Genomic DNA, 24,251 nt, shown 5'->3' on the forward strand with positions numbered 1-24,251 from the left:
AGGTGACGTCACTATGTCTGTTATTTATATTCAGTCTGTGGTTCAGCTGCATTCTGACAGTTTCCAAACATACATTTTATAAATATATATTTCATAAATTAGATTTTTTTTTAGTTCTTCCTCCTGGTGTTCCTCCGGGCTCAGGTCTCTCCTGGTGTTCCACAGGGCTCAGGTCTCTCCTGTGCTTTTCCTCATGGCGCAGGTCTCTCCTGGTGTTGCTCGGGGCTCAGGCCTCTCCTGTGATTACTCAGGGCTCTCCTGGTGTTCCTCAGGGCTCAGGTCTCTCCTGGTGTTCCTCAGGGCTCTCCTGGTGTTCCTCAGGGCTCAGGTTTCTCCTGTGATTCCTCAGGGCTCTCCTGGTGTTCCTCAGGGCTCACGTCTCTCCAGTGGTGTTCCTCAAGGCTCAGGTTTCTCCAGTGATTCCTCAGGGCTCTCCTGGTGTTTCTCAGAGCTCACGTCTCTCCTGTGGTGTTCCTCAGGGCTCAGGGGTCTCCTGGTGTTCCTCCGGGCTCAGGGCTCTCCTGGTGTTCCTCAGGGCTCAGGTCTCTCCTGTGGCGTTCCTAAGGGCTCATGTCTCTCCTGTGGTGTTCCTCAAGGCTCAGGTCTCTCCTAATAATTATCAGCTTTAACACTGAGATAAATAAAAAAGTCTGCAGCTTGTTTTTACTTCAGAGCGTGTCTGTGATTATTAAAATGATTTGTCATTATTTCGTTTTGTTGTTTTGATATTTTTCTTATTTAATTTAATCTAATTTTGTTGTAAACCTGAAACCGACTCCTGGTATTTTTTAAATATATTTTCTTATTTAATATTTCATATTTTGAGACAGATTTTTTGTGTATTGTAAACTTATTTGTCATTAATTACAAAATACCTTAAGGTGATAGTCTGTTATTTTTAAATTTTTCTTATTTATTTAATCAATCAATCACATTTTGTTGTAAAACTGGAGCTTTCTGTGTGTATTGTTTTTACAGACTTCTGAGCTTATCCCTGAACGCCTCCTTGTGACCGACTAGAGCTGAGATCTCACGAGACTTGGCCGCCCTGCGCCGCGCCGTCAATGCGCTGACCTCATCTCGGCGCAGATCTCGCGATGTTTGAGTTGTGACGGCGGTTAAAATGGAGTCGGAGGGGGCGGGGTGCGGGAGCAGGGATGTTTGGAGCTTTTTTTTTAATATAAAATTATTTATTTAAATAAAAATGGCCGCCGTGGAGAGCGGAGAGGAGAGACTGTAAGTGTTTTTTCTTCTCGTTTGGTCCGTTAGCGCGCCGCCGCTGCCGCCGCCGCCGCGCAGAGATCCTTCTCGTGTGTTTTATTTAGTGAAAGTGCGCCGCGTCTCCCCGGCCTCTCCCCGCGGACCGGGGGCAGCGCGGTACGTCACCAACTACTGCTAACAGACTCTAGCCCGCTGGAGGAGCCTCGGGGCGGCCAGTCGCACCAGCAGCCCGCCGACAGGCTCCAAAGCCCCGCAGACACTCACTCCGCTCCCCGGGAGGAGAGGCCCGGGGCCCGACTGGCCGGGGGACCGGGGGCGGGCCGGTCCACCGGAGCAGGGAGCTAACAGAGGCTAACGTTAGCAAACAGAGACAGAGTGTTTTCATCAGGAGGCTCATAACCCGGGCTAACCCCCCCCCCCCTCCACACACACACACAGATCAGACTCTGGAGCAGGAAGCTGCCTAAGTGCCGCTGAGCCAGGCAGCTCCTTGTGTGTGTGTGTGTGTGTGCGTGCGTGCGCGTGCGTGCGCGTCACTTCCACCTGCAGCTTCACCTCCACCTGCAACTTCATCACACACAGACACTTTCTGAGGGTCAGCAGCTGATTGGATCAAATATTACATCACAACATTTTGTCTTGTATTCTTCATTAAATAATAAAAACACCATAAATTTGGATTTTCATTTTAATAAATATTCTAACAGAAAGAATGAAACAGGAAAGAGACGATAACCTGTAATTTAATGCTAATAAGGTGTTGATCAGGTATTGATAAGGTGTTGATCAGGTACTGATAAGGTGTTGGTTAGGTGTTGATCAGGTATTGATAAGGTGTTGGTCAGCTGTTGATCAGGTATTGATCAGCAGGTGGTGCTCTCACCTGACTCACCTGTACCAACACTAATCTAACTTCACTCCAACAGGTGAATAAAACAAACACACCTCCACTCTGACTTCAGTTCTGATTTAAAGTCAGTTTGTTTAACTTTTTAAACAGTTTCCTGTTGGTTGGCGTGTAGGAGCTGTCAGACAGTCAGAAGCCTCCCCCTGGATATAAACTTTAATACTTTTATTCACGTCTTAATGACTGAAAACTGAAGCATTTTAGATTCATGAAACATCAGTTTTGATGTAACTTTATAAATGAAAACAACAAAATAAAATCAAACACAAGACTTAAAATTGTTCGAACATCAGGATGTTTTAAATCATAGTAAACTATATAGTCTGAGGATCATTAGACATGATTGTTATATTACTATATATTCTTATCAGAGAGAACAGAAAGTTTAATTTAACATAAACTGAATATAAAGCAACTCAACTGGAAACAGGAAACAGTTCTGATGATGGCATCAGGTCACATGATGCCGTGTGTTTCTGCTTCATTTTGTTTAATGGTGAGAGAATGAATCAAATATATTTAGTATAAATACAGAATGAGATGTTTCATTATATATATATATATATATATATATATATAATTCCATATTGAGAGTAAAAACATTTTATATTTGATGTTTTTGTTCTAAATGTTGATCAGCGAGTGAAACATAATGAGGTTAAACACATTTAACTCAAAATACAGACGGAAACTGTTAAAGGGGCAGAATGAGTGTGTGTGTGTGTGTGTGTGTCTGTATAATCTTATAACTGGAACTGTTTCAGTCACATTAGTTGGAGTTCATGACGTCACCAGCATCGTGTCCTCCAGGTCGTGACGCTCCGTGAGCCGTCTGATCTGTCCGACGCTCCGTGGGAAACTTCCTTAGGGATATTTCAGAGGTTTCACTTCGTTCTGCAGCTCAGAAACAAAACTCAGAATTTAAGATTCACAGCTGCAGATTTATTATAATCTCATAAACAGTTAATGAGAATAATCTGCTGACTCCATATAATAATCAGTTTATTAGTGTGTAAACAAACATCCAGCTCAGTCACAACAACAACAACAACGTAAATAAACACCTGCAGAATATTAAATCATGTGATTTCACAAACTGCAGGTTAGTAAATTATCTTTAAAATACAGAAATATGAAATCAGTTATCTTATTGGCCAAAAGAAACAAACAAATCCTAAAATATTTAAGTCTTTCTTTCATATTTAAGTGAACAGAGAGACAATAAACAGGAAACATTTTCTCTCTGATGAGAAAACAGAACTTAATAAAACAAACTGACGAGTGAATCAGAACCTGATATAAGTGTTAATCCATTTAACAATCAAAATAAATGAGAAAAACTTCATTTATATTCCAGTATTCCATCATCAGTCTGAACCATATTAGGCTGTATATAAATAATGGACGTAGTCAACGTGACATCACCCGTTGGTTTGTGGCCCGTTGGAAGCATCGAGTTCACTCGTCACCATCTTGTTTCCGATACGGGGAGCAGACCATATTTGCACTGTGGAGGAGTGAGAGGCATCTGATCACTGACTACACGCCTCTACACCTCAACCTGACTGAGAGAAGCTGCTGCTAATTCATGTTAGCATTAACCGGAGCATTAACTGGGATGTTCATTTTGGCTAGGAAAAAACAAAAACAAAATGTTGGTTGCTTACCTCAGAAAAATGAACAGTGACTCCTTGGACTGTCTCTTAGTCCAACCAAACGCTGAACAAGACATTTTTAATGAACAAAACGTTCAAATAAACTGTCATTAAGTGAAAATACAGTGTAAAAGAGTCAAAGTTATGACACCAAACCGCTAAATCTCCTTTTTTTATAACTATATAACATTATATAAAACTTTATTGACACGTTGCCGTGGATACGCATTGCTCTGCTTCTCTCCTGATGACGGCTAACCTTGTTAGTGACCTGTCAAACAAAGGTAGTCACGCCCCAAACCATACAATTCTTTATCTTCTATTTTCTTCTAATTGGGGCCATTATTTGAACTATTACCATTAAATAGTCTTGAAGAAGTTTTTTTTTACGAGCGATTGAGACCATAGTGGTGTTCTACAAAAAAATTCTGAGATAATATATCAAGTGAGAAGTTTTCTCGTTTTGCATTGAAATTAATGGACAGAAATGTGTCTGCAGCCAAACTTGGCACCCCCTGCTGGAATTTTTGGTAGAATGCAGCTTAAGGCACTTCCTGGTTTGCCTCCTTGTTCAGACCCGGAGGTTGCCACCTGGTCTGAACCATAACCTGTTTAAGTCACAAACTCGTTCAGAGAATCAAACTGATCGACCAAACAGACAAACAGAGAGAGTCCCTGAGCAGCTGATTCGCTGTCGATCGACTCGTCTGGTTCTCTGCTCCGCCATCAGGACCAATGAAGAAACAGCGTACTGTGATGTCACAAGTTATGTAATTTGATGTCATGAGTGATGTAATGTGATGTCTCCCTGCAGAGAGGAGGGGGAGGAGCCTGTGGAGCAGCCGGCCTCCAGAGAGCGAGACCGATCCCACAGCAAGACCAAGAAGGCCCGCAGAGAGCGTCGCCATGCCGACCAGGGGGCGGGGACCACCAGCTCCGCCCTGCAGCCACAGATGGGAGCGGAGCCGCAGACCCAGGTAAAGACAGGGTTCTGAGGTCAGGGGTCGGCCAGAACAGGTGGCGGTTTGGGGAGTATTTAACATCCACCAGTCAAGACGACCCAGATGAATAAACTTTCCTCCCTTCAAACTGCAGTAACTCTTGTTGTTCTCCTGCAGGCGGCAGAGCCGGTGGCGGGCCCCTCGGAGCCCGGCTCAGAGTTCGGGGCAGGTAGCGAGTCTGCAGGTTCTCCCCGGCAGCGGCGATCCGTGATCCGGGACCGTGGGCCGCTCTACGACGACCCGTCGCTGCCCGAAGGCTGGACCCGCAAACTGAAGCAGAGGAAGTCAGGCCGCTCGGCGGGGAAGTTCGACGTCTACCTGATCAAGTAAAGTCCTGAGGCACTCGTGCTTTGATGCAGCGCAGCGGCGAGCAAATGTTTGACCATCTGGTGTTTCTCTCTGCAGCTCGGAGGGGAAAGCCTTCCGCTCCAAGGTGGAACTGATTGCCTACTTCCAGAAGGTCGGCGACACCACCACTGACCCCAACGACTTTGACTTCACCGTCACTGGCCGGGGGAGCCCCTCCCGCCGCGAGAAGCGTCCGCCCAAGAAACCCAAGGTGGTGAAACCGTCAGGCCGAGGCCGGGGCCGGCCCAAAGGTACCAGCAGGGAAACACACTGAAGGTGTTCGACTCCAGAGGTCAGAGTTCACAAGTCTCACTGTCTCTGTCTCTGCAGGCAGTGGGAAGCTGCGGCAGGCCACTGAGGGTGTGGCCATGAAGCGCGTGGTAGAGAAAACTCCGGGCAAACTGCTGGTCAAGATGCCCTTCAGCAAGGCAGAGCCCTCCACCGCCACCGCTGCTGCCGCCGCCACAGCTAAGGTACAAGCCTATTAGTTATTATACAGTTATTATATAGTCTGGGAACCACCACCCCGGTCTGCCACTCCACTGGCACTGTCCCAGACCTCCACGTGGCACATTGAGGCATGTCAACATGACAGCCCAACAGTGTCCAGAGCCTTCTGCAGCTCAGGGCGAATATCATCCAACCCTGGCGCCTTGCCGTCAGCCAGCTTTTTTTTTTATTAAGATAATTTTTGGGCCATTTTTATGGCTTTATTGTGGCAGTGTTTAGTGAAAGGGGGAGACAGAGGGGAAGACGTGGGAAACGGCCCCAAGTCAGATTTGAACCCGGGCCACCCGCTCTCAAGGACAAAGCCTCTATGGTATGTGCTCTACCAGGTGTGCCACAGGAACGCGCCAGGCAGTTTTTTAACAACCTCGGCAACTTCTGCCAGGGATACCGATGAGTCTTCTTCTGAGTCTCTAGACTCTGCCTCCTCCACAGAGGACGTGTTGGCTGGATTAAGGAGTTCCTCAAAGTGCTCTTTCCACCGTCTGACGACACGCCCAGGTCAGGTCAGCAGGTCTCCTCCTCCTGAACACAGCTTCCTGAGTCACTCGACGGTTTTCCAGAACCTCTTTGAGGATGACTGAAAGTCCTACTCCATAGCCTCCCTGAATTCCTTTCATACCATAGAGTTTTTGCTTCAGCTACCGCTGCAGCTGCAGCCCTTTTGGTCGAACGGTAACGGCCTGCTGCTTCCAGAGTTATTATCCTTCTCCTAGCTGTGTGAGAGTTCAGGAGGTTTCAGATGATATTAGACAGAGTATGGTGAGGGCTTGAGGACCTCACAGAATCCAATGCATCATTATTATTATTATTATCAACATATTTAAACTGCAGTAACTCTGGTTGTTCTCCTGTAGGCAGCGTCTCCTGCGCTGGTTCCCAAGTCCCGTCCCGGCAGAAAGAGGAAGTCCGAGCAGGAGCTTCCGACCCCGCCGCAGACCACTCCCAAGAAGCGGGGCAGGAAGCCAGCCTCGGCGGCAGCAGCATCATCAGTCACCGCGACGGCGTCCACCTCCGGCAGCTCGGCCGCCGGGAGCTACTCCGCCGCCGCCATCTTAGCTGCGGAGGCCAAACGGAGAGCGGCCAAGGAGTCTTCCACCAAACTCGTCGTCCAGGAAACAGCCCTGCCAATCAAAAAACGCAAAACGAGAGAGACAGTGGAGGAGAGGGAGAGTGTTCAGACTCTGGCTGCTGCCACAGCTGAGACTGAGAGACGGGACACTGTGGAGGGGTCAGGGTCAGGGGAGATGGCTCAGCCCTCAGACCCTCAGCCTGCCCCCTCCGAGCAGAGACCGGCCGCCGCGGACGAGACACCGCACGTACACAAGGCGCATAAAGGCAGGAAGCACAAGGAGAAAACAGGACTGTCGGGGGGAGAGGGGAGGAGCCGGGGGGAGGAGGAGGGAGATGAGGGAGGAACCGGGGGGAGGAGTAGCAGCAGCAGCAGTAGCATCAGCCCGTCAAAGAGCCACAAGAGGAAGGAGCGTCCGCCTCACAAACACCACCACCACCATCACCACCGCCACCAACACGCCTCCACCTCCACCTCCACCTCCACGCTGGAACCGCCTCCTCCTGCAGCCTCCAGGCCTGAAGCTAGGCCCCAGACTGGGCCTCAGCCCACCCCCCAACAGGTGCAGCACACCCAGCAAGCTCCTCCAAGACCACAGTCCAAGTCCGCCCCTCAGTCCCCGCCCGAGCCTCGGCATCCTCCCCCTCAGCCGCGGCACCAGCCCCAGCCCCAGGCCCGGTCCCAGCAGCAACCCCAGCCCCCGTCCCCTGGTCAGCCCCAGGCCCGATCCCAGCAGCATCCTCAGACCCCATCCCCCGGTCAGCCCCAGGCCCGGTCCCAGCAGCATCCCCAGACCCCGTCCCCCGGTCAGCCCCAGGCCCGGTCCCAGCAGCATCCCCAGACCCCGTCCCCTGGTCAGTCCCAGGCCCGGTCCCAGCAGCATCCCCAGACCCCGTCCCCTGGTCAGCCCCAGGCCCGATCCCAGCAGCATCCCCAGACCACGTCCCCCGGTCAGCCTCGGTACCCAGCACCCCAGCCGTTTCCGACCAGGCACGCTGTGCCCCAGCCACGGTCACAACAACCCCCACCCCAGACCCACAGTCAGACCCAGGCCCCCCCCCCGAAAGTCCATTCACAGCCTGTCCACTCTCCCGCTCCGCATCAGACCCAGCTCCAGGCTCAGCAAGCCCCCCCTCAGTCCCCATCCATCCTGCACGTTCATCCGCCCCAAACGAGGCATCCGCATCCCCAGACCCAGGCCCCCCCTGTACTCCAACCCCAAACCCAGACGAGGCACCCATCTCAACCCCATCCCCAGCTCAAACAGCAACCGCAGCCCCGGCAGTCACTGCAACCTCAGACCAGGACCCCAGCCCAGCTCCAGACTCAGCTGCAGCTCAGAACCCCTCAACTGCAACCTCAAACCCAGTCCAGGACTCCAGCCCAAACACCGCCTCAGTCCCAGTCCAGAACCCCAGCCCAAACTCCACCTCAGTCCCAGTCCAGAACCCCAGCCCAAACTCCGCCTCAGTCCCAGTCCAGGACCTCAGCCCAACCTCAGCCTTATCTGCCACCCAGACATCCAGCTCAGCCCCAACCCCAGACCAGACACCCATCGCAACACCAGACTCAATACAGACCACAACCCAGACCGTCTCTCTCCGGGCCGAGGCCGACCCAGTCCCATTCCCAAGCACAACCACAACCACACTTTCAGCGTATTCAGACACAGCCACGCGTCCAGCCACATCCTCAGCTTGCCAGGCCCCATCTGCAGCACCTCTCAACCCACCGACCCTCTCCCAGCCTCACCAGGACCAGCCTGGTCCCCACTCAGCAGAACCAGAGTGAACAGCCCCAAGACCTGAGCACCTCGCGGCCCGGCCGGGGGAGCCTGCTGCCGAGCCGAGAGGTCAGGGCGGAGGGCGTGAGGGCGGAGGGCCGGGGGGAGCCTGCCGTGGCACCAGAGAGCCGAGAGGAAAGAGGGTCGAACAGCACCTCGAGGCCTTCCGGACCGCCGGGAGTTCCCGGGGTGGACAGCAGGGCTCGGCTCCGGGTGGAGCCAGAGGCGTCGGGCGAGGGCAGGGAGCTCAGAGACATCGTCCCCCAGTCCGCCGTGCCGTGTCCCAGCCGAGAGGAGACCGTAGAGTCACGGACTGCCGTCAGCGAAAGAGTCAGCTGATCGCTCGGCTGATGGACTGAGCTGGCGCCGGGTGGAGAGGTTCGGACACTGTTCGTTGAGGTTCAATGATTTTACACTGTTTTCAGATAGAAGGAGCTGTTGGACTGTCGCAGCTTCACTCCGTCTGATTCTGTCTGGAGACTCTGTAAAGTCCTGAGGACAGCTGAGAGAGGAGAGTGTCTTTTTCTAGGAAAAACAAACAAAGAGGAAAAATGATAAAAATGTGTGTGTATATATAATCAAAAGGCAGCTGTTGTGTCCCGCTAGTCTCCGAGGGAGGGGGGAGTAGTTTGGAACTAAAAACCGACGCTTAACAACATTACTCTGAACGAAACGTTGCTTCCGGAATATAACCTGTTTTTGTTTTTTTTATTTCGTATTTTGATAGTTTATTGTTTTGTCTCTGTTCTCCAGCTTTAAACTCTGATATTATTGACTGACGGTCCCTTATTCATCGCCGCGCTGCTGACTGACAGTCCCTTATTTAAAGACTGACGCTCCGAACTGAAACTGGTCCGACTGAAAGCCTCAGAGGTGATGTGGGGCGGCGGTTTGCACCTTAAGCTGGTTTCTTACGTTGTTTTTTCGTCCCCGTTTTCCATTAAGTCCACAATAATCCAGGAGAGGGGTCTGTACGGTCCTCGATCCTCTTCCAGACTGCCCCCTACAGGTAGCGACTCTGAGTGTTTGTCTCCGACTCTGCACAGACCTCATCCTTGTTCTGGTTCGAGATATCTGAACGGCTCGAGGAGTACTCCGTTTGTCCTGTCGGCTGTTCAACGAGAAGAACTCGAGCTCCTGGATGTTCTTCAGGTGTTTGTTCTTCCATGTTAGAGATTCTTCCGTACTGGTCTTCATCCAATCTGTTGTTTTGGTAGTTTTTGTTTCCAAAGGAAGCGCTTTTAATATCAAACCAAACCCACTTCTCCAGTAGCTTTGTTTTAGTTTGCAGTCTTTACGACAGAGTGGGAAACGGATCATTTTTATCGTGTCTTCGTGTTGAATGTCTGGAACAGTTTGCACTCCTCCAGTTTGTACAATCAGCCGCCTGCATGTCGCTCGGAGACCCTGCAGGCTTTGACCGTAGTGCCGCGTACACAGCTCACCTCTCCGGGTTCACTGCTGCCATGTGAAGACGCACCGCAGCGGTGAACCTGTGAGCGAGATCTGCTTCAGCCCCGGTGGAGTCACAACACAAAACTATTCAGCGAGCAGAAAACCAACTTTGAGTCTGTACGTTCAGATGAGAGAGAGACCGGAGATCAGACTCATCTCTGTTCATACGGTATTTCTAAAGTGCCAGTTTATCTCCAGCTGAATCGAAAGAACATTTGATTCAGCAAACATACACTTTGTACTCGGCCCCGTGTTGCTTTATTTATTTACATTTTTCTCGCCAACTTTCCAACCAATAAGAAGTAATAGTGCCAGTAGATTTCAGCCCCTATGCAGATCTTTTGTTTTATTTGGTGGCTTTCTTTCCTGCTCTGAAAGAAACCAGAATAAACACAAAACTAGGGCTGGGCGATATGGACCAGAAGTCATGTTTTAGGCTGAATATCGATATACGATATATATTGCAATATTTTTTATCTCAAAGTGAGAGCAAATGTTCAGTCAAAGTCAAATATGACATGTCACAAGTAGTTTTATTGAAACTGTTAATTTAAGTAAGCATAAATACTGTATAACAACAGGAGTACCTTTTTAAAAAAAATCAAAGCTCCATAAAGTGCACATTTAAGTGAAAAATATCTTAAATAAAATTAGCCTATGAAATAAAATAGGCCAATCTTTTTCTGAACTAAATATCACAAACCCTAGTAAGGGCAGCATTTATATATAAAGAAAGAAAAAAACAACTATATGTATGTGATATGGTCTAATTCCATATCACATTTAAAAATATATCAATATATCTTTTATATCGATATATTGCCCAGCCCAATACAAAACCAACCAAAAGTTTATATAAAGTTTATCCTGAGCTGTAACTGGAGTTAAACCAACTAAAACATATATATAATAGGAATATATAGGAATATATATAATAATAGATAATACAGCAGCTCCACCAACCCAACATCGATCAGTTAGTTCAGCACAGGATCAGACTATTGAAGAGTTCTGCTGATCGTTAATTTCTGAGGATGATTTAGTTTTTTTTTTGCTTCATATGCATAAATGTGTTTGTAGAGCTGAGCTGTTTGGACCTCCAGAAGCCTGTAAATAATAAACAACAGTAGGAGGACGTCTCGGAGCTGCTGGGAGTCGTAATCTGAGGGATCTCTCATGTGGACATACAGACGTGTGAATGTCTCAGTCAGTTTCTGTTGATAAAGTTTTGCACCTTAGTGTTGTTGCTCTGTGAGGAAGGCTCCGCACTTTAACGTTGGAAAATTTGAGCTTTTTCCCCCTCGAACAGAAACAAACCAATAAGTGAATGTCTTCATCCCGGATCTAATAATGTGCCTCCTGACGCTGTTTCCTCCACCGTGGCGAGCGTACGCGGCGCTGCCTGCCGCCCCGCCCACCGTTAGCATGCTGTCTCTCACGCAGCTGCAGAATCAAACGGACTCGCTCCACAGGACTCGACCCGGCACAAACTACAGTAACCAGCCACCATATTGCATGTTCCAGAGTTTAGTGCCTATAATATTGTGCGTCTTGCCAGAAGCCACCATGTCAGCCAAGCCATGTTGTGTTTCTAGACTTAGTAGTGATGTGTGTGGTGACTTCATAGTTGCTAATATTGAGGATGAATATTCTGCTTTTACTCTGGTTGGAATTCAGTGAAACTCCAATACACTGTCGCTGTAGACAAACTAGTTTTTACCTGTTTTCTTATTTTTATTTCTAACTAAAAGCGTTTGTTGTCCCCTGGTCTGCTCGTCTCATCTTTCATTTGGTCATGTTGTCCTCTAAGCTGCTGAAGAACTCAGTCTCTGTGGGACCAGAACTTCAGAACCTGTTGGTCTGTTGACCCGACTCCTGACTCTGCCCCCTGAGGGCTCATGGCTCTCTGCCCCGAGGGCTCAAAACGTTTGGCTGGCTATATATATATATATATATATATATATATATATATATATATATATATATATATATATATATATATATATATATATATACATACATAAAATGTTTCACAGATTGGTGCTTCTCACAGGACAAACACTGATTGATTAATCTTTTTATTCAAATATGTTAAAATTAACAAAATATGATTAAAAACAAACAAACAATAAAAACAGTCTTCTGCAGAAATTTTGCAAAATCACAAATTAATATTTCATGTCTGAATCTGAATTTTATTTTTCTCCTGTCAGGATGAACAGACGAGGATCCAAACTAAACCAGATATGAAGGAATTGAAATAAATAATTATTGAATTATATATAATATATAGTATTAAATAATAAATATTATTGAAATAAAACATGCACATCAATGCAGCAGGAAGATTCAAACGGAATCATTTACTGCAACATGCAGACTTTTACAGGTCACTACAAGTCACTGCAGGTCACTGGAGGTCACTTTATGTCACTGCAGGTCACTGGAGGTCACTACAGGTCACTGCAGGTAATTACAAGTCACAGCAGGTCACTACAGGTACCTGCAGGTCACTGGAGTTCACTGCAGGTCACTGGGGTTCACTGCAGGTCACTGGGGTTCACAACAGGTCACTGGAGTTCACTCCAGGTCATTGCAGGTCACTGCGGGTTGCTGCAGGTCAGCTGCTCTCCTTCAGGTGTCCTGTTCTGGTCCTGGTTCTGGTCCATCTGATGATTATTATTGATTATTGATGGAAGTGTGAATAACAGCTGACTCAAGAATGTGTAAATTAAAAAGAAATAGAAGTGGAAAATAAGAATTAATATAAACATTCAAAAATACATAAAATAATTTCTAAGGTAAATAATAAATGAAGAAATTTAAAATAGAAAAAAATATGTCACATCCGACATTTACTCATAATTTTTGGTACATTTAATGCCATGTTATTTTATTTATTTATTTGTGATTAAATAAATGAACTACAACTCCCATGTTGCACTGCTGCCCCCTACTGGCGGTATGACCATATGACCAATGAGGATGAATCAGATTAAACAGAATAAAATATATAATGAAGTTTATAAATTACAATAATTTCCTGTAAATATGAATAAATTAATCTTATCATTTTGATGCTTCAAGATTTTAACTGAAATCTTAATTTAAACAAACGGAGCTCGTGACCTCTCGGTGACCTCTGACCGGGTGAAAACGCGGCGCTCTGATTGGCTGACAGACAGACAGACAGGTGAAGATGGCAGCTCAGGTGAGCGCGGTGCTGCTGCTGCTGCTGCTGGTGCTCGGTCCCGGAATCTTCTCCGGTACCGGTCCCGGTCCGGACTCCGAGCGCGGCAGGATGCAGCTGCGGCGCGTGCAGAGCCTTGCCGCTCAGACCAGGTACGGAGGCTGCTGGGCGCGCGCTCTGGAGCACCTGGACACGCGCTGCAGGGACATGACGTCAGAGAGCCAGAGCCGGATTGCGCTGAGTTTCACATTCTGTCACCTGAGCAGGTAAATCTGTCTACAGGTAGATCTGTCTGCAGGTGAGGATTTAAGGTGTTTCCCATCATGCTCTGCGGCATCAGCCGTTTCTTCTTTTTTTATTTACGAGTTATGAATTAGATTAGATTTAATTTATTTAAATACTTTAAATCTGAAGTTTTACAGAAAGCAGCTGCTGCTTAGAAATATTTTCAAAACAAATCTCCTGATGTGTGTTCAGAGTGTCAAAATAAAATTGTGTAGATATACATTAATGCATATTCTATATTTTAGGTTTATTTAAAAAATTTTAGGTATTTCTGTATTTATTCATTGTTGTGATTTTTCTTTTCTCTGGACAAAATGAAACTAATAAAGTTAATTTACTCACAAACTGAACTTAAACATTTTTTAGTTTCTCTCACTGTTATAACTAGTTAAAATTTAATCTGAAACATTAAATAAACATTTAATTTATTTTTTTTTTATTTTGAAATTCTCTCTGTCAGCTCAGGTAGAGACTTCCCATCATGCCCTGAGGGGTCAGAGGTCAGCAGGTGTACAGGTGCAATGGACGCCGTGGCCTTCAACGCCTACACAGAGTTCTTCACTCACACACACGCCATCTGTCACTTCCTGCAGTCTGACGCCTGGCAGAGCCGTGCCGAGAACACCATGCACAGGTAACCACACCTGCACAGGTAACCACACCTTCACAGGAAACTACACCTGCACCGGTATCCACACCTGCACCGGTATCCACACCTGCACCGGTAACCACACCTGCACAGGTAACACACACCCGCACAGGTAACTGCACCTGCACAGATAACATACACCTGTACAGGTAACTGCACCTGTACAGGTAACCGCACCTGCATAGGTAACTGCACCTGCACAGGTAACTATACAAGTATATGCACCTGCACAGGTGAGACACACCTACAGGTAACAGGTGTGTGTGTGTGTGTGTGTGTGTGTGTGTGTGTGTGTGTGTGTGTGTGTGTGTGTGTGTGTGTGTGTGTGTGTGTGTGTGTCCCAGGCTGACGGAGAGCTCTGCAGGTGTAGCCGAGCAGCTTCAGTCCACCAGGCAGATGGCTGAGGACCTGATTGATGCCCAGACTGCTGCCCTACAGGCACAGCAGGAGATCCTGAACAATGGAGAGGAGCTGAGAGTCACCCTGAGAGACTCTACCCAGGGTAAAATACACATAGACACAACCTGAGAGACTCTACCCAGGGTATTATACACAAACACTAACTGAGAGACGAAGCACAGGGTGGGCCCACAAAACTAATTATGAGAATGTTTGATTTTCTCATAGAGTTCTATACAGTCACCTGGTGGAGTGTATAATTTAGTTGTCTGTGTCTCCACCGGTCTGTGTCTCTCAATTCAATTCAATTCAATTCAATTGGCTTTATTGGCATGACATAACAATGTATATATTGCCAAAGCAAGCATCAGAAAAAGGATAACAAGATAAGGAAAGCAATATTTACAATAAATTATAATTCTGTTATTCATTTTAGATGAAAAGAAAAACTAATAACAATAAAAGAAAGCAATATTTACAATCATTGAATTACAATCAACATATAATTTATACAATCTAACTGTCCCAGCAAAAAAAAAGAAGAAAAGTAAAATAAAAATAAAAATAAAAACAAAACAACCAACAGCTGTGTGTCACTGGCTGTCTCTCAGTGCGTGACAGGCAGAAACATAGAGTGCTGCTAATCTAGAGCTCTGTGACCCTTCCCCGAGGAGGAGCGGCAGTTTTTCCTCATCTGACCATTTTAAAAAACCTTTTTTGACGGATTCAAATTTTTGGAAATATGTTTCTCTAATTAGTTCATATTTTTTACATTTGGTGAGGAAGTGTAGCTCTGTCTCAGGCTGACTGAGGCTGCAGTGGCAGCACAGCCTCTGCTCTGCAGGGAGCCAGCTCTTCCTGTGCCTCCCTGTTTCCACAGCCAGTCTGTGTTCACTCACTCTGTACTTTGTCAAGGTTCGTCTCAGCTGTGGATCCGTCACCGTGCTCAAATAATCTGCTGTGGTGTACTGTCGCTTCAGATCCAAGTAGCACTGCATTTTGCTCTGTGTTTTGGTTTGTGTTTGCCAATAGGTGATGTAGTCTTGTTTTAGCTGTTTTGTAATTTGGTTGGGTCTGATTGGTGCAGTGCTCTGTCCCTGGGCTGTGTCTGTGGTGCAGGTTTGTGACCTCAGCCTCAGGACCAGCTGGCTCAGGGGGCTCCTGTTGCTCATCTCCTGGTATTGCAGGGCTTGGAAATGATATGAGAGGGGGTCACTTAGTTTTAGATGTGTCCAAAAGTTAATTGCTCTTTTTTGTATTTTGATTATTAGTGGGTATTTGCCTAATTCTGCCCTGCATGCATTGTTTGTGGCCTTCCTCTGGACATGTAGAAGGATTTTACAGAACTCTGCATGCAGGGTCTCAATGGGGTGTTTATCCCACTGAGTAAATTCTTGTTTTGTAAGTGGACCCCACACCTCACTGCCATAAAGTGCAATTGGTTCAATAACACATTCAATTAATTTTAGCCAAATTCGAATTGGTATTTCAGTTTGTATATTTTTCTTTATAGCATAGAAAGCCCGGCGTGCTTTCTCTCTCAGCTCATGAACTGCATCCTTAAAGTGTCCAGTTGAACTTAATTTTATTCCTAAATAAGTATAATGTGTGCAGTACTCGACCTGCTGTGGACCAATGGAGAACTTGGGGAGAATGTCTTGAGATCTGGATCTTTTTTGGAATATCATTATTTTGGTCTTTTTGGGGTTTACTGTCAGGGCCCAGGTCTGACAGTACTGCTCCAGCAGATCCAGGCTCTGCTGTAGACCTTGTGCTGTGGGGGACAGCAGAACCAGGTCATCTGCAAAGAGGAGGCACTTCACCTCCTGACTATGGAGACTGACACCCGGTACTGAAGACTTTTCTAGGGTAGTTGCTAACTCGTTTATATAGATGTTGAAGAGTGCAGGGCTGAGGTTGCAGCCCTGACGGACGCCTCGTCCTTGGCTAAAGTATTCTGTCCTCATTTTACCCATTTTTACACTGCACATGTTGCCAGAATACATTGATTTAATAATGTCATATGTTTTACCCCCTATACCACTCTCCAGAATTTTGTAGAATAATCCAACATGCCAAATAGAATCAAAAGCTTTTTGGAAGTCAATAAAACAGGCGTACAATTTGGTTTTATCTTGGTTTATATGTTTATCAATGAGGGTATGTAGGGTGTAAATATGATCGGTTGTTCTGTGTTTTGGTATGAATCCAATTTGGCTTTTGTTCAAGACATTGTGCTCGGTAAGGAAGTTCATAAGTCTGGTGTTCATAATGTTACAGAAAACCTTCCCCAGGTTACTGTTCACACAGATGCCTCGGTAATTATTAGGGTCAAATTTGTCTCCGTTCTTATAAATTGGGGTTATAAGTCCCAGATTCCAGATCTCAGGAAAGAAACCTACACTCAGAACCAAATTGAATAGTTTTCATACGGCCAATTGGAATTTTTTGTCCATGTTTTTTAGCATCTCATTCAGGATGCCGTCAGGCCCACTAGCTTTTTTAGTTTTGAGGCTCTGTAGTTTCTTCAGGACTTCCTGCTCAGTAATTGGTGAGTCTAATGGATTCTGATTATCTTTTATTGCTAATTCTAATTGAGTCAACTTCTGATGAATTTGAGATTGTTCTGTGTTTGCATTAGTTTGAACAGTGTGATACAGGGTTTTAAAATGAGTGGTCCATATATCACTGTTTTGTATGGCCAATTCTTGGTGTTGAGGTTTGTTTAGATTTTTCCAATGTTGCCAAAAGTTGTTTGTGTTGATTGCCTCTTCAATTATTGTTAGTTGCTGTTTGTTATATTGTTGTTTTTTGAGTCTGAGTGTACGTTTGTAAAGTTTCAGGGTCTCACAGTAAATAAGACGCAGATCAGCATTGTGGGGGTCTCTGTGTTTTTGGTTTGATAGCGTTCTAAGATTTTTTCTAATCGTTTTACAATCTGTATCAAACCAGTTTGTTTTTGTTGTGGTTGTTGGTTTGTTCTTGGTCAATTTTAGTTGTGCTTCTTTTGCTGTTTGCCTGAATATATTGTTAATATTGTTCACTGCTAGATTGATGTTTTCCTTATCGCAAGAGTAAGTACAATCCAGAAAGTTATCTAAAAGTGTTTGGATTTTTGGGCTGTCAATTGCTCTCTCGTATTGTTCTGTGCTGTTTTGGTCCCATCTGTATGAGTTTGTGATTTTGTACAGCTTATTGGGTTGTGTGTGTACCATTTTAATGTCTGATCTTTTAATAAACAGGGTAATTTGGTTGTGATCAGACAGGGGGGTGAGCGGTTTAACTGTGAATGAGCTGAGAGAGGAAGGTTCAAGGTCTGTGATCATATAGTCTACAGTACTATGGCCGAGAGGTGAGCAGCAGGTGAATCTACCCAGGCTGTCCCCCCGCACCCTACCGTTGACAAGGTACAGACTGAGGCTCTGGCAGAGCTGCAGCAGCTCTCTGCCGCTCTTGTTGATGACCTGGTCACTATTGTTCCTGTGGGGCAGAGTGAAGGTGTTAGACATTTCTCCATGTGTGATGGATTTGTCCCCTTGTGGATCTGTGAGGTCAGTCAGTGTTCCTGTGCGTGCATTTGTATCCCCGCAGATGAGCACATTTCCCTGGGCCTGGAAATGGCTTATCTCTGTTTCTAGGGTGAGGAAGGTGTCTTCTGAGAAGTAGGGTGATTCGGAGGGAGGGATATATATTGCACAAATAAATAATTCCCGATCTGTTAATAAAAGTTCTTTCTTTAGTTTTAACCATATGTAATATTTGCCCATTTTTAGTGGCTCAATTTGAATATGTAGATCAGATTTATACCAAATAATCAATCCTCCAGATTCCCTACCTCTATTAGTGTTGCTGTGTTTCTGAGATGGTATTATGATTTCTCTATAATTGCTGGGACAGTGGGTCATAGTGTCAGCTTTACACCATGTTTCCTGTAGGATGATCATATCTATATCTGTAAGGTTTGTTTTAAATTCTGGCGCCAAAGTCTTCAGCCCAAAGGCTGAAGACTTTAGGCCCTGTATGTTCCACATGCATATAGAAAGAGATTTCATTATAATATAGATGACAGTTAGAAGGAAACAAATGAAAACAATTTGAACAATTTGAACAATTGGACCGTCAAGAGAGTCACAAACACTGAACTGTTTAAAATGTAACATGTTCAAACAATATTAAGTAAAAAAATAAAAAATAAAATAAAATAAAAATAAAAAAGTTTTAACATTAATAGTAATCTTTACCTTAAGTGTGTGTGTGTGTGTGTGTGTGTGTGTGTGTGTGTGTGTGTGTGTGTGTGTGTGTGTGTGTGTGTGTGTATCATTACAACATTAGTTCAGTTTGGTGCAGATATACTGAAGCAGTTGTTTGATCTCCTTCATCCCCTCTGGCTCCACTCGTCGTCGGACGGCCTCTGCGTAGCTGCGTGGGGCTTGGTGTGACTCTGTCTGCTGTAGCTGTGGGACGGGGTTGGACAGGGTCTGGGGACCAGGCTCTTGGTTCTGGTAGACGTTCTGGTTTGGTGTGGGGTAGTACCCTGATTCAGGGCCTGTCTGACGTCGTTGCTGGAGGTGGTGGTATTGTGGTGGAGGTGGTGGATGTGGGGGTCTGTGGGGTACGCTGGGTCTGGGTGGGTGTCTGGGAGATCTTTGGCTCCTGACGGGGTCTGGTGGGTAATGCAGGTCCCTGGTAGATCCTCTGGCTGGTCCTCTGGTTGGTGTGAGATGAAGGTTTTGACGGCCCAGTGCCACATCCTTCAGTGTTTTGGTGAGTATGCCCACTGCCTGCTTTCTTAAGTGGGAGTGGTCAAACAGGTGCTCAGGAGTGATGGTTGGGTGATGTGCAACATGCACATTAGGGAGCGAGGCGCACCCTCTGGTGATGTCAGCATTCACCCTGTGGATGGTCTTGGGGTGAAAGTCTCTGCGGGGTAGCAGGGTAGAGATGGTGATTCGTGAACTTGGAAAGGATGCAGCTGCTTCCTCTGCTACATTGGTGACCAGATTACCAACCCGTTCCTGTTCCTCACGCAGGTTGTTGGTGCCAGTGTGGATCAGTATATGGCCTGGTGTGCCAAATTCAGGGTGGGCGAGGATTTTGAGTGCAGCCTCAGTTGTGGGGCACCAGATCTTTGACACTTTCATATTAGGGAAGAGCTTTTGTTCTTGGATGAACTTCCCGTTTGAGTCAATAAGGATAGCGACTTCTGTGTCTTTTTTCAGGGTGGTGGGCTGGCGTTGTGAGGTGCCTGGTGTGGAGGGGGGGCAGGGGGCTGGTGGTCTTTCCTCTGCTGCATTCTCACTGGGGGGTGGGGGCTGAGTGATCGTAGGGTTGTGGGGCAAGAGGGGCTGTGGCTCTTCTATACATGTAGGTGCCTCTTCAGTCTGTGCTCTGTGCTGTAGCTCTACCATGATGGCTGAGAGTTCCCTCGTCATCTCGTCTCTCATCTGCGCCATTTCTCTTCTCATGGTGTCTTTTGTTTCCCACAGCTCTGTGGTGAGGGCCTGTTTGTCCTTCTGCAGGTTGGAGATCTGCTCTCTTAGCTCTTGTGAAGTCGTCTCCATCTGGTGTTTGTATTGGCTGAGTTGTTCCTGGAGGTCAGAGTGTGGTGTGGTGCTGGTGCTGGTGGTGAGGAGCTGTTCTCTCAGCTCGGTCAGCTCCACCTCTAGTAGAGCCAGTCTGTCTCTCAGGAGGCTGCTGGTGTGCTGGTCTGCATGCTGGTTGTTACGGTCAGCCATGGGGGAGCTTTGAGCAGTGCCGTGGACCTGGCTGTCTGCTGTTCTGGTGCTTGTGGTGATGGGAGAGCTCGGAGTGCTTCCTGTGCTCTTTTTAGAAGCTGCTACTTTCTTCAGAGTGGCAAAGTCCTGTACAAAGGAACCCAAGGCAGCTTCATTGCCTTGCACCATGACTGTACCATTCTGATAGAAGTTGATGGTCAGTATCCTTCTCTCTTGGCACTTATCTTCATCCTCAAAGATCTGGATTTGTCTCCCCTTGCAGATTCCTCTCTTGATGTGGAAGCTGTAGTGCTTTGATATGGCTGTATGCCATGCGGTGATATGCTCAGTGTAGAACAGCAGGTTGGTTATAACACCTGTGTTATTATGGCGGTCAGCATATACAGTCTCTGGATATTCCCTTAGGATCTTATGTTTGAACTGTATTCTTCCATTTTCTGATTTGATCTCCTCAGGGTACTCAAAAAACTGTATGAGCAGCGTGTCCCTTACTACTGCTGTAGCTGCTGCTGTAGCTTCAGTGGCCATGTTGCTATAGCAACCAAGATGCTTCCAAGGTAGTAGAGATTCTACTGTAGCTAGCTAGCAAAAACGATTTTTTTAAACAAAAACAAACATAAGAAAAACTCAAAAATGCCTATAAAAATATAATTTCTTAGCTGGCAAGTAGTAAACAAGTAAACTTCTCTGCCTTTCTTGTTGTTTAGTGATATTTTCCCACCTGGTTCATTGTGGGAAGCTGAGGCTCACAGCAGTTGGCAGTTGACAGTTTGTAGTTTGTTAGCTGCTAGGTAGCTACGCTTGTCAGTTGGAAGGAATAAAGTAAAAATAGACCTTCATTGAGATTTCAAAGTCAAAAATTTTGATAGAAAAATTTGTAGAAAAGTATAACGAAGGTATTCCTCTTGTTTTTGATGTTTGTATCTCTCTTGACAATCCAAAAGTCCAACATCAAATCAGGAGCTCCTCCTCAGCATGTCATCTCTCATCAGATGTATATCTCTCTCTCTCTCAACAAAAAAAAAAAAAAAAAAAAGGTGTCTATCCACCTGTGTCTCTCTCCACTTGTCTGTCCCTTTACCTGTCTCTCTCTCTCCGTGTCTGTCCGCCACCTGTCTGTCTCTCTCCACCTGTCTCTCCCTCTCCACCTGTCTGTGTCTCTCTCCACCTGTCTCTCTCTCTCCACCTGTCTGTCCCTCCACCTGTCTCGCTGTTTTCCAACTGTCTGTCTCTCCACCTGTCTGTCTGTCATTCCGCCCGTCTGTCTCTCTCCACCCATCTGTCACTCCACCTGTCTCTCTCTCTCCATTTCTCTCTCTCTCTCCACCTGTCTGTCTCTCCCACTCCGCCTGTCTCTCTCGCTTAACCTGTCTCTCTCCCTCCACCTGTCTCTCTCCATCTGTCCCTCAATCTGTCTGTCCCTTCACCTGTCTCTCTCCACCTGTCTGTCTGTCTCCCCCTGTCTCTCTCTCAGGTCTGCGGGCGGTGTTCTCAGAGCTCAGCAGTGTCTCCAGGGAGCAGCAGGTGGCACTGTCTGAACTCTTTAACAGAGTTTCCTTCCTACAGAGTTTCCTGCTGATGGAGGCGCAGAGCCTGAGCTCCTGCTGCTACAACGCTGCTGCTCTCTTCACCTCCTTCCTCCTCACTTCCACCCAGCGCTCCTCCAGAGCCAGGTATCTCCCCCCCTTCACCTCCCCCTCACACAGGTAACTCCTCCTCCTCAGACAAGTAACCCCCTCCTCCTCAGACAGGTTACTCCTCCTCCTCAGACAAGTAACTCCTCCTCCCACCTCCTCCTCAGATAGGTAACTTCTCCCCCTCCTCCTCCTCAGACAGGTAACTTCTCCCCCTCCTCCTCCTCAGACAGGTAACTTCTCCCCCTCCTCCTACTCAGACAGGTAACTTCTCCTCCTCAGACAGGTAACTCCTCCCCCTCCTCCTCCTCAGATAGGTAACTCCTCCCTCCCCTCCTCCTCAGACAGGTATCTTCGCCCCCTCCTCCTACTCAGACAGGTAACCCCCCCCCCCCCTCCTCAGATAGGTAACTCCTCCCTCCCCTCCTCCTCAGACAGGTGTGTGTGTGTGTGTGTGTGTGTGTGTGTGTGTGTGTCTAGGTTGGTGTTGCTGTCTCAGGTGTGTGTGAACTTTTACCTGGAGAGGAAAATCTACGAGTTTGTGTTGAACTCTGATCATCCTGAACACGCACACATGGTGAGTCTGACACACACCTGACAGGTGAGCTGCAAGTGTGTGTCTGTTATAACCTGTTTGTGTGTGTGTGTGTGTGTGTGTGTGTGTGTGTGTGTGTGTGTGTGTGTGTTTGTGCAGGAGCTGGTCAGTGTGTATGTGAGTGTGTTGCGGCGCTGCATGGTGTGTGTAGCGGTGTGTGTGCTGCTGTATGTGTGTGTGCGCTACAGAGACCCGGTGCAGCAGAGTCTGCAGCTGCTGCAGCAGCTCAGAGATACGCAGAGCGGCCTGCAGGCAGTGCTGCAGCATGCAGGTGAGCCCAAGCACGCAGGTGAGCCTCGGCACACTAGTGAGTCGCGGCACACAGGTGAGTCTGACTGCCTGTCTGTCTGTCTGCAGAGAGATTGGAGCGACAGAAGAACAATCAGCTGACTGTGCAGGTGAGAACAGATGTGATGTCACAAAGTTTCACTTCTGTCACACTAGGCTGACCAATCACGTCTCTTCCAGAGGAGGTCAGAGAGCAGGAGAAGAGAGGAGGCGCTGAGGAGGAGGGAGGAGAGGAAGAAGGAGGAGGAGGAGGAGGAGGAGAGCATCACGCTGATGTCTCCGCCCACAGACCTGTCTCACATCTCACACCTTGGTCAGTACCTGGCTCAGTGCCTGTCTCACACCTGGCTCAGTGCCTGTCTCACACCTGGCTCAGTGCCTGTCTCACTCCTCCCAGGTTGGAGTACCTGCAGTACTGTGAACAGCGTCCTGCAGCCCGACTTTACCCAGAATGCCTCTGTGAGTACCGGCCGGCGTCCTCGCTGCTCGGAGTCCTCGTCCTCGCTGGTCTACAGCGTGCTGGTGGAAGACAGACAGGTACAGTCACATGACTATTGATTATTGGTTATTGACCAGCAAAGTTACAGGATCTGAAAATGTTTGTCTCTATCCATAAAATGAGTTAAATATGATCCGTCACAATACAGACGATCTGTTTTAATACTGTCTGTTTCTTGCTCTGCCTGCCTGTCTCTCACTCTGCCTGTCTGTCTCTCTGTCTCCTGATTGGTCAGAGCCGGTACAGCCTGAGGAGTCGGCGGTCTGAGGCTCACTGAGGACTTAACTCTGTCTTCATTATTTTAAACATTTTGTTTTACCTGAAATATCAATAAAACTGAAGTTTACATTTTAAACTGGTGTTCAGCACACACACACACACACACACACACACACATAGATCAGTCTGTATCTGCACCAGTAATCAGATTACTTTACTGCAGTGAAAGTTCTCGTTTTGCAGATTGTTTTATATACTAATGCATTAATGTTTTTGTAGGACTCATTTTTACTAATTATTCTGTTAGTGGCTTTGATTTATAATCATTTTAAACTGATGGTGTTTTTTATGTTAAAGTAACTAAAGCTGTCAGATTAATTTAGTGGAGTAAAATACATTTACCTCAGGTTGTACTTCAGTAGTTGAGTAAATGTCACATTCAAGTGAGACGACATGTCTGTCTGTCCCACAGAGACAGGCAGACAGACAGGTCCAAATACTTAAATATAAAAACAGATTATGATGACTTTTCACATCAGACTGATATAATTTAAATTAATTGAAAAGTTCATTTCAAATATGTAAATAATAAAAGTGTACAGGATCAGGAATTAATTTAGTTTATTAAAATTACTGTTTGTACATGTAAAAACAAATCAGAGAAGGACCTCTGGGTAACGGTTGAGCAGTATGGACGCTTGAATAGTGTGCTCCCTAATATCAACACAATAAACGCCGCAAAAACTCGAAAATATTACAAATAAAGATACATGGACGTTGACAATGAGTGAAGTATCAAAAAAGAAGAA

The 24,251-nt window shown here is 46.6% G+C and overlaps 2 protein-coding genes across 3 annotated transcripts; both read left to right on the forward strand.

Moving 5' to 3' along the window:
* The first annotated feature begins 1,082 nt into the window (after positions 1-1,082).
* On the forward strand, positions 1,083-11,717 carry mecp2 (methyl CpG binding protein 2). The gene is made up of 6 exons (XM_059333576.1): positions 1,083-1,236; positions 4,598-4,760; positions 4,902-5,110; positions 5,190-5,383; positions 5,463-5,605; positions 6,497-11,717. Exons 1-6 carry the CDS (start codon positions 1,205-1,207, stop codon positions 8,831-8,833), a joined length of 3,078 nt encoding a protein of 1,025 aa, XP_059189559.1. The 5' UTR covers positions 1,083-1,204; the 3' UTR covers positions 8,834-11,717.
* Positions 11,718-13,123: 1,406 nt separating this feature from the next.
* LOC131972376 (uncharacterized) lies at positions 13,124-23,578 on the forward strand. 2 transcript variants are annotated; one of them, XM_059334209.1, is made up of 10 exons: positions 13,124-13,405; positions 13,885-14,058; positions 14,418-14,575; positions 21,682-21,913; positions 22,322-22,418; positions 22,536-22,707; positions 22,794-22,834; positions 22,905-23,037; positions 23,122-23,261; positions 23,459-23,578. In XM_059334209.1, exons 1-10 carry the CDS (start codon positions 13,149-13,151, stop codon positions 23,498-23,500), a joined length of 1,446 nt encoding a protein of 481 aa, XP_059190192.1. In that variant the 5' UTR covers positions 13,124-13,148; the 3' UTR covers positions 23,501-23,578. The 2 variants fall into 2 exon arrangements, with proteins under 2 accessions (XP_059190192.1, XP_059190193.1); XM_059334210.1 differs by having other exon boundaries at positions 13,125-13,405; positions 21,682-21,880.
* The last annotated feature ends 673 nt before the right edge of the window (positions 23,579-24,251 follow it).

The sequence above is a fragment of the Centropristis striata genome, chromosome 5, assembly GCF_030273125.1.
Source record: "Centropristis striata isolate RG_2023a ecotype Rhode Island chromosome 5, C.striata_1.0, whole genome shotgun sequence".
Taxonomy (NCBI): domain Eukaryota; kingdom Metazoa; phylum Chordata; class Actinopteri; order Perciformes; family Serranidae; genus Centropristis; species Centropristis striata.